The sequence below is a fragment of the Sinocyclocheilus rhinocerous genome, unplaced genomic scaffold (genome assembly GCF_001515625.1).
Source record: "Sinocyclocheilus rhinocerous isolate Xijiao unplaced genomic scaffold, SAMN03320098_v1.1 scaffold2201, whole genome shotgun sequence".
In the NCBI taxonomy this organism is placed as follows: domain Eukaryota; kingdom Metazoa; phylum Chordata; class Actinopteri; order Cypriniformes; family Cyprinidae; genus Sinocyclocheilus; species Sinocyclocheilus rhinocerous.
Genome location: NW_015661877.1, coordinates 61,724 through 75,718, shown reverse-complemented (window position 1 = coordinate 75,718; position 13,995 = coordinate 61,724). Strand labels below are relative to the sequence as shown.

The 13,995-nt window shown below is 36.6% G+C and overlaps 1 protein-coding gene across 1 annotated transcript in view; it reads left to right on the top strand.

Annotated features, from left to right (window-relative positions):
* The window catches only part of LOC107726719 (protein FAM110B-like), a 15,530-nt gene extending 4,431 nt beyond the window's left edge, over positions 1-11,099 (top strand). Inside the window, exon 2 of the mRNA XM_016536411.1 lies at positions 7,765-11,099. Coding sequence (XP_016391897.1) covers positions 8,424-9,716 — 1,293 coding nt within the window. The 5' untranslated portion in view covers positions 7,765-8,423 and the 3' untranslated portion in view covers positions 9,717-11,099. The remainder of the gene's footprint in view (positions 1-7,764) is intronic.
* The last annotated feature ends 2,896 nt before the right edge of the window (positions 11,100-13,995 follow it).

The window sequence follows — 13,995 nt, the reverse complement described above, 5'->3', positions numbered from 1 at the left end:
GCACATTATTGGCAATATTGAGCTGAAGCTTGACTTTGCAAATTTAAAATCGCAAATCAAATCGCAATCGCAATATCTGTCAAAAAAATCACAATTTGATATTTTCCCCCAAATCGCACAGCCCTAATATACATATATATATATCTATATATATAACATGTTAATAAAATATTATAATTTATATAATAATATTTTTTTTATAAATGATGTTACAAAAAATGATTATATATTTCTTAAATTTACTTAATGGTAAAATAAAGACTAAATAAATAAAATAATCTCTCTCTATATATGTATACATAAATTATAATTAAATAATATATTTATATTGATTTGTTAAGTGTTTTTGCTTGCCAGTTGTTGAATTCAGGTCACAATTGATAATCAACGCAATATGGCTGGTAGTGTTTTGTGTTTGCTGTCATAGAGTGAAAACAGGGTCCAGGATTGTTGTGCCACATGACATTTGATGGTTTGATGTCAGACAGGATGACTGGAGGGGTCAGGCGTTCCTCCCCATCATCCCATCACCCTCGACCCTTTCCAGAAGTCACGTTTGTTTGAACCCTTGCCGTTAACACTTGTGTCTGCGGTGACCTTAACATGAGCCTGGCTCATCACACTACCAGCCGGCCCAGAGCAGCTTTATCGGAGGGAACTAGAGGTTGGTAAATGTGTTGACTGGTCAGGCTCCGGAGGAATAAACTGAACTACTTTATCACTTGTGTTCCCTGAGAGCAGATTATGGCAATCAAGTTAAGACTTAACCTTCCAAATGATCGGTAATCTGATCAGCATTTGAGCAGCTCTTTCTACACACTTGCTCTTTGCTTTAGGCAGTTCATAAAACTTAGTTTTGTGGATTCTTAAAAGGCTGCATGTAGATCAGATTACTTCTCCTTTACATGCCCAGAATATATTAAATTAGTATTTCACGTCAGAGGCCTTTTATTAGGGAACGTATGTATACGGCGAACCTTTGTTATGGGCACAGTAAACAGACCGAACTCCCTGTGTAAACTTTATCAGGCAGATTTAAAGTTCTGCAATGTGAACACTTGGATTGGCTTCAGAAATGAATCATTTAGACAATCTCCAGCAGCAGTCCTAATGTATTTTTGTTTTTTATTTTAAGATAATTTTATATAATTATATAATTTTATTATTTAAAATGTAATATTTTTTTTTATAAATTTTTTATATTTTTAATATTGTATTATTTACAATTTAATATAATTTGTATTATTTATTAAAATAATTATTTTATTATATATTACATATCAAATTTTGGCAACACTTTACAATAAGGTTTCATATATGTATTACATATATTACGTTATACAGAAATAAAAAAATGTAGACGGTCTCCAGCAGCAGTTGAACCCAGGTCTTTTCTATTAAGACAAAGTTAGTTTTTACAGCATAATGTCAAAGCTTATTCTAGCCACAAACTGCTTAGACAAAAAGATGAACATTCATAGGGTAGATATATGTATATCAAATAGATATTCGCATGCACATGGGTCAAAGACGAAAAAGGGTTTAAGCATAAAAACAAAAAGTGTAATATTGCTTTAAATTGTTGTTTAAAAAAAAAAAAACTTCTATGTTACACTGAATGACAATGTAACATTATTTCAACCAAATTGTAACATTTTGTTCTCCAAAAACGTATTTGAAACCTTAAAAGTAGACACTTTACTTACATTTAATGTGCTTTCTATGGACATATAATCACTTCTGTAAATTTATTTTGATGCGGACATATTAACGTCTTTGACCCACGTATGCATTAGTCCTCAGGAACAGATGTTCTAAACCTCATTCCGGTCACCTCACCTTTCCTGTCATTGCACGCACAAAACCTTTGCATTTGACTCAGGAAAAGCAAGACGTTTCCATGCCCCTTTGTGTTTTTCCTTCACTATAATAGACGTGCACAACCTTTAGCACTTCTCAAGGCAACTCCTTCTCTTCCTGTCTGAACTTTCCGGCTCCGAGCCATGGATGGAGTCCAGCTCTCATGCATGGATTAGATGGAGAGGCCAGGTCCACATTCATAGGAGGATATTTTGTTTTACACTGGTGAAATTTATAGCTCCTTTATCAGACCTCTACAGCGTAAAAAAAAAAAAAAAGAACCAAGGGAGTTAATGACGTAACTAATGGAAAAGTAGGGTAAAGTCCACTGATGTGATGTGTGAACGCCTTAACACAACATCTTAACCCTGTAAAGCCTGATATAAATGGAAAAACAGGCGGACAAATCAATTTTTTTTTAAACGGAGCAGTTTCTTGAACCTTTAGACAAAATCTAAATCAAATCTTTACAAAAAAAAATGCATATGTGTTTTGTATTATATTTGATACATCAGGCTTTTATGGCTTTTATAGTATAATAAAGTGAGAATATGGATTTAAAGATGAGTTTTAGCTCAGTGGTTAATGTAAGGTCATTAGACAGTCTTTTGTTGTGGTTTTTTTAGGACACATTTGCATTTTAACCACAAATGTACATTTATTCACACAGACTCAACGATATTCATAGTATACAATGCTAGATTTATTAGAAAGTTTATTAGAAATGTGATGTGATCTGGTGAATGTCACATAGAAAGTATAAATAAATACAATTTTAGTATAGTAATCATTTATTTTTTATTTTATGTCAATTCTAAATAATTATATTAAATAATAATATATATATGGACATTTTTTTATTAAAATCAACAAATTAAATTTAAGGCAACAAATACACATATTGTTACAGTTGAACTATGAACTTTCAATTCAATTTACAGTAATAAAATGGTTATTTATTTTATTTTTTTATTCCAATAATGAAAACTTTGAAGGGGAATTGTTTATTTTTTTTATGAAAATGTAAAAAGTAGGTGCTCAACCAACTGCAGTTTTCAAAATAGCTTTTCAAAAGTTTTTTGGTCAATTTTTGCACAACATAATTATAATATAAAACATTTTGCCCTCATTTTCTTTTTGCACAATATAATTTCTTGTTTTAATTCTTTGGCTTTCCATGTGAAATATGTTCCTGATTGCTTTCTGAAACTGACCTGACCACATGCATTTCTGACAACCTGCGAATTTGCTTTAAATAATTGAATCACAAACATTCCAGACCCCGTTTACACCTGCGTTCATCATCACTGACCGACTGTGATCAGATCAGTGATGTTATTAATACCAGGTGTAAACGGTGCCCATTTGACAAGCCCATGAAAGCCGTCTGCAGTGGACGCCCATCCAGTCACCAAAGTCTCCGGCTCACATTTGTCACGTTTGAATGACAATAGACACCCATCGGGTCAGTTAAGTGTCCACCTCATAATTTGGAGAGGGTTTGGGGGGGTCTGTCCTGTTTTAAAGAGGTCCCTTGTGACCCTTCTACGGCCGTCCAGCCCCCGCCCGTCATACATCAACTACATAATGGCACTCAGGAGCTCTCTATGCTCAAGAGATCTATGCTACCTCTGCCTTTGTGTGGCTAGAGTGTTTGTGTCTGTTGAGTTTTATTGTCACGTGTTTTCTTTCTCTCTGTTTTTCTTCCTAATGAGCCGCAGCATTGAGTCCAGCCTCTTATCTCCACAGCCAGAGGCCTCTATTGTCTGCGCCGATAAATAATGCAGGAGCTGATCTGTGATGGACGTCCTGAGCCTTTTGTAGTTTTATTTTGGAGTCCAATATGGGACTTCATGTATTTGGGCTGCTCAGACTGGGTGGGACACACACATTCTGCTTTGTTTGTGGGTGCTTTTAATCATAAGCATTAAAGTTTTATCAACTGGATGCAATAACTTTCAGTTTAAATTTATGGCACGGACTATAAATAATATGTTTTATTGTCTGGAACTATTACATTATTCCAAAACATTCAAATATAATGGAATATTTGGAATATTAAAAAAAAAAAAATCCTGAATTAAAATTAATTTTGATATTTTCTGTTTTCTAAAAATGTATTTTTTTTTTTAAGTAAATAGTTTTGCATAGTATTGTTGTTGTTGTTGTCTAAAACAAGCAGTGAAGCATTTTGTTCTTTGGAATAAAATATAAAACAAATTAATACCATTTTAATATTTATTCCTAAGGAAAAAATATTGGTCTTCATAAAACATTTTATGCCGAAAAAAAGCCTTGGTCTATATATTTTCCCATTAAATATCCTGAAATTCATTAGATTACAGAAGGATAATGTTTCATAAACTAGGGCTGAATTTTATTTTCAATAACGATTTTGACTTCCAACAAGTGTGGAATCAAGATATTGTTGATCTAATAAATTATTAAATAATAAGTTATTAATAAGTTCTAATATCTAATAAGTTATTAAAATATTACTAAAATAAGTTATTATTTATTATTATTATTTTGTATTATTAATTCATATTGATTCAATGATTTAAATTATAATATTTAGATCGTTTACAGTTAAATCATTTAAAGTATTGTTAAAATCTAATTTAATTAATGTTATTTCATTATTAATGATTTTTTTCTCTTTTTTTTCAGTTCAAGGAAATCCACTATTAAAAAGAAGATTTATTTAAAGTTCAATAAATGCATGATGTTTCAAAATCGGAGCCATGGATGGATTTTTTTTTAATCGAGCAGCTGTATCATGAACATCTTTTAAGGTTTGGTGTCGCGATAAATGTTACACAAAACTGTACGAAATAACATATGCTGCGACTTTAAACCTTGTGCGCAGTTTTTAAATCCTTTCCCTGCCATAATCGAACATATTTCAGGATATTCAACCATAAATGAGGCCTTTATGATTAGTAAAATGGGTTAAGACTGTCTTTTTTTGGTCGTGTTGCTACTTTGCGTGAAGTCTTCAGCAGATCATGGCTTTAGATGCAGCTTGACAGAAAACATCTGTTTTCTCATTGACCTTGTTGGATGGCTGTTTTGGCCTCCCCTGCAGGCAGACGGTCTGCCCACCAACTTCACTGAGACACAAAGAAATACCAGCATGAAAGCCAGTGAGATGAGAGGAGGCTGGATTAGCAGGGGTTAATTACAAGCCATCAAGAGCCGCTGCTACTACGGTGCAGTTCAGCCCTCAAAAGAGAGAGGAGCACAGACAGATTCATGTCACTAATTTGCCTCTTTAGAGCCAATGAGAGTAATGCAGCCCACTGTAAAAGAGCAAATGCTCTGGGTTTTGCTGTGAACTTGTGAAGTAACTGTACAGTGATGAAACGTGGAGCTGTAATGTTTTGACCTACTGTAGATCAGTGCTAAACAGAAACGTTTCACTTTCTCTTAAAATGTTCAATATCCTACAACTTGATTTATTTCCATATTTTTTAGTGTAGTGTCAGACTTTATATTTTAGATGAGTTATGAGCTTGCAAATTAAATGTCCAGTTCACAAACAAATAAGTTCATTGATGTGGTTCTTTTGAATGAATCAATTGAACCGATTCTGACTGAATCAAATCACAGGAGTCATCTGTGTGAATCAGTCAGACCACTAATTTCTTTATTGAATCAGCTCAGACGAATCACTCAATTGAACACCATTTATAGTACTTGTCCGCAAAATAATTTTGTTATAATAAGTGGCTTTTATTTACTTAATTATTATTTAATGTTTACTTTATTGTTTAAAAAGTTATTAGGCTCTGTTTTGGGGGAGTTCGTTTTATTCTATCAGTCATTAAATCTCTAGTTCAAGCCTCTGCTCGGCTATTATTAGCCCTATCTCTGTCCTAAACACGGTGATCCAGTATTCAGATAGCTTTTACACTGGTTTGGAAAGATCTATATTAGTGAGGTAATGCCTTGAGCGCATAGTGATGTAGACAAGGCTAATAATAATGTGTGCTAATTATGAAACATATTACTGTGTCGTAGTTTGTGCACCATATTTCGATTACATTAGCATGTTAACCTGATGATAATGGTAATGTGCAATTGTGGTAGATACTGGCTAATAGAGCTGGGAAATAAATGTAATATTCACAATGTATCGCACAATCTCTTGTAACTTGTATGAGTGTGTTTTAATAGTGTTTGAATAGTTTCTCTGATTTAAATAGCAAGAAAAGTGTTAGAGTTAGTTTGATTTATTGCCACGAGTCGGTAAAAAATATCTGTTTTAATGAATCGATTCAAAACTTTGATTCAGTGATTCATTTGCATTACTAAAATATCACTCAAACATGTTTACAGTTGACCCTACAAGGCTTTTTAAAAATGTATTCTAATGTTTTAGTAAAAATATAGGATGGTAAATATTTGTTTGTTGTTATGCATTGCATAAATGAAAAAAAAATTGAAAATGGTTCTGCCTTTAGAAGTTTTTTTAGAAGTAGAACACATTTTGAGTCTATTTGGCTGGTGGTTCATCTAAGAGCAAATGTATATTTTGAATATCAACAAAGTCAAACCAAAAGGCTGAAAAATTAAAGACTCTTTTAGCTGAATTGCTTAGCCCAACTGGCTAAACAAGGGGTGTTTTCTGAGTTTGGACCCCCTGTTTCTCACTTCTTTCTGAAAGTCCCTAAATTCAGATCCATCTCATGCTCAACACCTGTTCAGAATTCTTTCCCAAACAATCGCTGCTTTTCCCGGACTGTCTGACATCTGGAAAATGTTGCAGTTCCCCTTTTGACTGGATTTATAGCGAAGGGCTTCAGAGGGGGTCGAGGTACATGAGAGGTGCTGTAGTTGTACGGTAGAAAGTCATCTTAAATAAGTGCATGGGGTCTCTTTTATGTAAGGGATTTTTTTCTCCTTCAGATTTCTCTTTGTAGTTGATTTAGTCTGACTATTGAGAAAAATAGAGCTTGCGAATTAGCAGCACACACCTGTTTTTAGTTGCAGTAAACGGCTGCTCTTCATAGTGAAACTGGCAAACAAAACACAGTTCTGCAGTTATTCCCATTTACTAGGTCACATGGACATATTCACTTGAAAATGCTGTGTTGTTGTCTTTTTTTCCTGTGAGGGAATACGAAAATAGCACTTTAATGCGTCATGTTTCGAATGTCTTTCCTTTCAGAATCAACCATGCAGGCAAAAATTTTTAAGCTAGAATTCTTGCTTTGTAATCATATTATTTGAGTTGTTAGTGCTGTTGTACTAAATGTACTAAAACCATGCAGAGTTGTAAAAGCCACTGAAGTTTGTTCAAAATTAAATGCAGTAAATAGTCCTAAGTCCTAAAGGAAATGTTTTTTATAAGCTGATTTTGGGGTCTCTAAAATAGGGATGCAGTCATGCATTATTTAGCAAAGCCCTCAAGGAATGCAAATGTGGCATGTGGGTTAAGCTAATGCTGATGGTGAAGGCCATTACCTCTGCAGTCTGAACGCACATGGTCACAGTTTCCCTTAATAGACTTTCTAAATGCATCTGAGGGTAAATGGGCAAAATTCCATTTGCAACATTCAACGTCAATCCAGACTTCACAGTGTATGTCATGTATTATGCATATTCATTCAAAGCTAAAAAACCCCCACAAAATTTGTGCAGGACAGCACATATGTACGAGTGAACTGTTATTTAGGACTAGTTCAATAGGCGAGCACTGTGAAGTCAACTAAATCCATGCATAAGCTAATGGCACTGCCAGTGGCCCCAGACATGAATTTCTGCCAACTCCATCGGCTCACAAAAAGCTACAGGGACTTCTGTTCACACTGCCATATGGCCTACGCCTTGGGAGATCGGATCTCCCTTGAGAAATGCTGAAAAGACTTAACTGTGTCTCTACCGTTTTTGTTTCCACAGGGCTCCAGGTATAGAAGGAGAAGGACAGGACCTCTGTCTATCAAACTCTGAAGTGCCCAGTGCCAGCTGTATAGGTCAACTCAACCATAACACCGCAGAACAATAGGAGCCTAACCCAGAGACCTTAGACGGCTATCAAAAAGCAAATAATCGAGCTCATTAGCTCTCTTCCCCCAAGACGACCTTCTCTGAAACGTTCAACAGAAGAAAGGAAGTTAAAAGGGACGAAACAAGGAGGAAAAAGGGCACTGGCAGCTATTTCTGATGCTCTGTGGTGAAGAAAACATCTGATTTGGGATTTGAGGATTGCGGAAAAAGGATTTCCCCATGCCCTGCCCGTTTATCCCAATGCCTGTATAAATATTGCATGGAGATATCGATTTGTCCCTTTTCCAAAAGCACCCAGTAAAGAGACTAAGTATTGCAAATCCCAACAGCCGGTCTGTTGCTTAAACCTCTCAGATTCTCAGAATGCCTAAAAATCTATGTTCATAGGGGTCCTATAAATGGATCCCTAAAAGCGTCTATATTCCGAGACACGTCAGCTCTCGAAGAATCATCAGACCATTGGTTTCATCTCCAGAGAGTTTCCTTCTCTTTGTAGGGCGAGGCAGCTGCTTTGTCCTTTTTATTTGGATGCATTTTTCCAGAACTCCAAAATGAAGCCCTTAACTCCCATTGGTTCACCCTCTCCACTGAGGCTCATGAACAAGGGGCCCGATTACCTGCGCAGGCAGATGGATGCCGGAAGCAGGGGTCATTCCGTCAGTGCTGTAGAGCGTCTGGAAGCCGACAAGGCAAAGTACGTCAAGAGTCAACAGGTCATCAACACAAAGCAGGAGCCCGTGTTAGTGCCCTGTGCAACCCCTCCACCGGTGCCCCGTCGCAACTTCACCGTGTCCACTCCTTCAACACCTGTTCTCCCGCCTCGAAATAAAACGGCGCCTTTCACTGCACCGCTGTTCTCCAGGGATGAAAATGAGGACGATTCGAGGAAAGAGAACTGTCGGAACGAAACTGAAATGGAAACCAACAATTGCAACAATGCAAACAAGCTTCCCGTACCTTCTCCAAGAACTCCAACCATTGCTCCATTAGTTGCCCCGCGTAGTGCTCCAATAATGCGCAGGAGCAACGGCAAGCGCATGCTGCGTCCAGACTCCCTGGTCATTTACAGACAGAAGAAAGAGTGCAAGAGTCCCAGCGGCAGTGGTGAAAATGCCAGCGGCAACTTAGAGGTCAAGGGATACAGCTTTGTACGACGACTCTTCCAGGGATCCATGCGCGAAAAGAGCGGTGGTAACGAGGCTCAGAAAATGGTGATAAATGAGGAGAAGGCTTCTTCCTCTCGAGACGGGGATTCACGAATGTCTTGGTCCAATGACAAAGACACTGTCGATGGTGGGAACGAGACTAGACGATCGAGCAAATCCGAGCGAGAGCACTCAACGCCCGAGATGCAAAATGACAACACTGGCTTTCAGGAGAAGCAATCAAAGAACTGCATGATCAACAGTTTACGAAACAGCACGGGGAATCCCAACAATAACGACATGGACCCATGGAAGCCAGTCATTCCTCAGATGCGATCCGATTTGAAACGCTCCAAGTCAGAATTGCGACTACGCTGCTCGCTAGCCATGTCCGAGCAGGAACGCTTCTTCGACTACTGTGGATTGGACCTGGATATGGTGGAAAGGCTCGGACCGGAGAACTTTCTAACTGGGGCCAGTTCAGTTGACACGCTCTCGCTGCTACTGAGGAGCATCGGAGGCGGCGGCTCGGAGCCAAGCGAGTTTTCCCGACACTCCGGTGATGGGCTTTTCCAGGAGGAGCTTGCCGAGCAGATCCCTACAGGTGTGTCCATTATCGAGAGAAATGCACGGGTCATAAAGTGGCTCTACGGTTGCAGGAACGCAGCCCAGGAGGGTCCTAAAGAGTCTACTGTTTGATTATCACGCTAACTAAACCCAAGACTTTCTGGAGCCGTGTTCCAATTTGGGAAACTATGCTGTATTTATTTTACATGAGAGTATTTAAGAGATCGTTTGGCTTATCACAGCCAGTACGAGAACATTCAAGTTATTTTGTGTAAGTCACACATGAAGCTGCAAACCGATACTTCCTTTCACGACCTACACTGTGGCTTTGTCGAAATCGCCCCCTATACCCTCATTTACTATTCCCAACATTAGTTTACTAATGTAGTCCACTCGAAGGAGTGAATGAAAACAAATGAGTGAATTCGGACATTGGATGTGGCTGTGGACTCCAACTTCTGGGAAGACTCAGAAATTAATTTGCTGCATTTCTCACATTGCATGGCTATTCTGTAGCGGCCTATCCACTCATTATTGTGGTGCATTATGGGATTGAATGAGTGCACTCAATAATGTCAGACTAGTGCACTGTAGAGTATAGGGGGCGATAATGATGTATCTTTAGCGATGTCATCTCCGGTTCTCTGTAAATAGAAAGATTCATGAGTCCGTCCTGTTACTTCTGTTGAGAAGCGAGTGTTATTTGTTGAGCGTAACTTAAAGAACGTGTCATCTGATGAATAATTTTACATTGAAAACCACTAAGCTTTTCTCTGGGGCTGGGAAACCGATGCACGAGTGTTAAATGAACCATGTGTTCCTCATTTCCCAACTGTCCCAGTTTAGTTTGTGTGTTGCCTTTTTTCCTTAAACGCAGGCGTTGGAACAAACACACAGAGGGCCCCTGTGGGGATATTAATGCACTGAATTGGAGAAAGAGACGAAGCGAGAGCTATATATATTGCTATGAAACGTATTTTTAACACTGAGTGCATGCAAAGAAGTAGGGCCTTAAAACAACCTGATTTTGAGTTTCATTAACTTATGCCAAAGAAATGTGCTGCATACTGATGTACAATAAGTTCCAAACCCTATCGAGCCGCCTTGAGAGAATGATGTTCACAGAGTTTGACAATAGCATGTTGCTAAGCTAATAACTTGGAAAATAAATTGGGTGAAATAGCATATTTTTTATTAATATTTTCCCAGTACAAAATATATTTATAATCGACACATCTTCCATTGTTTATTATATATTTTCCCTGTGCATTTTAGAATTGCCTTATTCATGAAGGATGCATGTTGTGCTAATTCAGTTTTGGCCAAAACTCTGTATTGTACAAGGCATTGTAATTTTGCTCTAAACAGCAAAGCGGCATCCAAATATTAATTTCTGAAGGGGACCAAAAATACAATTTTAGAATCAGTCATTGAAAAACCAATACTGTTGGTAGCCGCTCACTTGGAAAAACCAGCATATGCTGGTTAGGTATGTTTTGAAGCATGGCTGCTGGTTTGAGCTGGTTTAACGGGTCCTTAGCTGGTCTTAAGCAACTAGCTCCTGCTCAGGACCAGCTTAAACCAGCTCAAACCATCAGCCATGCTTCAAAACATACCTAACCAGCATATGCTGTTTTTTTCAACAAGGTTGGGTTTGGAACAATTTTGCCCCCAGCTGTCTTTTACCAATAACTAAAGCATGCAAATTGCTCAATTTCATTCCCATGTTTGGTAAACTGCATCTATGGGTGTTACTTTGATAACGGTGATGGTAAATTATGGTTGTTTGCACATTTGTCCTCAACGCAAATGACAGTTCCTGTGGCGGAGCATTCTTCAGTACGCACTTGATCAAGCTGTTTCTGTGTTTAACTCTCAAAAGTACAGAGTTTAGCAAAGTAGAGGAAGACGTAACTGCAAGAGACCTGCCGGGCGGACACACACTCCCAGTGTGGGAGACGCTGATGTGTTTTTATATTGAAGGAGACCTTTGAAAGCTCCTCCCGTCTGAACGCATCAATCAGACACTGATTCTCCTTTGTCGTAATGAAACCCCCCCGGTCGGTGGCATTAATCAATCTCTATGATACCACTGATAAATGAAGCAAAGGTCCACTGCGGCATGCACAGGTCAGACTGTGGCCTGCAGAGAAAGAACTGTGATCTTTTCTTTCAAACTTTTTCATCCCCAACATCCAAGATGCATTCAGTCTTCCAGAGCACCCGAAATCTCTCTCTTGCATGTTTACAGTCCATCTGTATATGTTTCTATAAAGAATTTAGATTTCAACCCAAAGAGATATTACAGAGAATATCCTAATAAAATCCTATTTCTGAACAACTGTATTCATTTGTGTTTTGTTTCAATATCACATAGATAGCTGTATGCAAAAAAAGGGCTGCTTAATATTTTTGTGGAAATCAGGATGAATTCAAAAGTTTGGAAAGTTATTCAGCAAGGATGCATCAAATTTGATCAAATAAAGACATTAATAATGTTACAAAAAAAATTCTAATTCAAATAAATGCTGTTCTTTTGAACTTTCTATTCATCAAAGAATCCTGCAAAATAAAATGTCAGTTTCCAGAAAAATCTTTCCACAAAAAAGCAGCATAATAGTTTTCAACATTGATAATAATCAGAAATGTTTCTTCAGCAACAAATCAGCATATTAGCATGATTTCTGAAGATCATGTGACACTGAAGACTGGAGTAATGATGCTGAAAATACAGCTTTGCATCATAGAAATAAATTTCATTTTACAATATATCACAATAGAAAACAGTTCTTTTAAATTGATAATAATAATTAATAATGTTAATATTTATTAATATTGTGAAATATTATTAATTTAATAAAATTAATAACATTTCACAATATTAGTGTTTTTACTGTATATTTTAATCAAATAAATCTGGCCTCTGTGACCAGAAGAAACTTCTTTGAAAAAAAAAAAAGAAAGAAAAAAAAAATCATACTGTAACATGGGAAATATGATTTTCAAAAGACAAGTTGCTATCTAATATAACACCCAGATTTTTGACTGTAGAGGAAGTAACCGTACATCCGTCTAGTTGCAAATTGTAATCCACGAGATTCTGTGTACTGTCTTTTGGTCCAATAAGTAATATCTCTGTCTTTAAATGGAGCTTTTGACCAGTAGTGTCTATCTACAGTATATAAAATATTGCTAATTCTTCTTTCTCTAGAAAACTTTCACATTTTTAAAATCCTTATCCAGTAATCACAGCAAACTGCTCAGGGGTGTCATATTTCCCAAACCAGATAAGTGTTGAAGGTGTGGAAACCCTGTAGATGATGTCATTGGAAATAAAAATGATTGCACGGTCCAGCTGTGTAACTCTATAAATCAAAATACTGAGTGAGCGCTGCATGCCGGCACAGAGCTGATGATTACACACTAGTCAGTCTTAGATTTCTTTCTAGTCTTCAATGTTGTTAGAAAACACACAACTCAGTTGCTAAATAAAATTTGTGCAAAATGGGAAGCAAAATAACTACATAATTTTGAACAGCTCCACATCTGATTGCTGGTGAAAGTCTGAGTGCAGTGAAATCCTACCATTTTCTTGTCTCATTTCTCAGTGAAGCTCAGGGGCCTGTTAGTCTGAAGGCATGTACACAACATGGAAAGCACTTCAGTCAAATGCACCAGTTCACCTCATAATCATGAAAAAAAAAAAAACAGTTTTAAACCAATTTTACTTACATAATGAAATGTATTTCCAAGTAAAACAGGATATTCAATGTGAAAAATGGAGGGCGGGACTTGATTTCATCAAACAAGATTTGATTGGGTGGTCATAAGTGGACATTACATACCAGAGTGGATTCAGGTGTTTGGAAGGGACTGGTTCAGAAAATAAGGAAAAGTTATTTCAGAGATGGTTACATTTTTAAATGGAGATAATTATTCTCACAGCATATGCAACATTTGATTATTCTGAAGACAAACGTTTTATATATATATATATATATATATATATTATTTGGAAAAATACACCAGTAGATTGTGTACTGTAAGTCCAGAAAATGAAATGAATATTTTTATTTTGCAAGGACATATTAAATTTATCAAAAGTGTCAGTAAAGACATTTATATTTCAAATGCAGGCTGTTCTTTTAAACTTTTTAATCATGAAAGAGTGATGAAAAAAGTATATATAAATGTATTTATATAATCTAATAATTTTTAACAATAATTATAGAATGTAACCAATAATTTAACTTAAATAATCTGACTTTTTCAAATTTGAATCTAATGATACGTACAAGTTGTCATGCTAAATTAATGAATAACCTCACAATCAGTATCAGAAATACAATATCATTAAAAAGTTTGAGGTCAGAATGATTTTTTAAAAGGAAATCAATATTTTTATTCATCA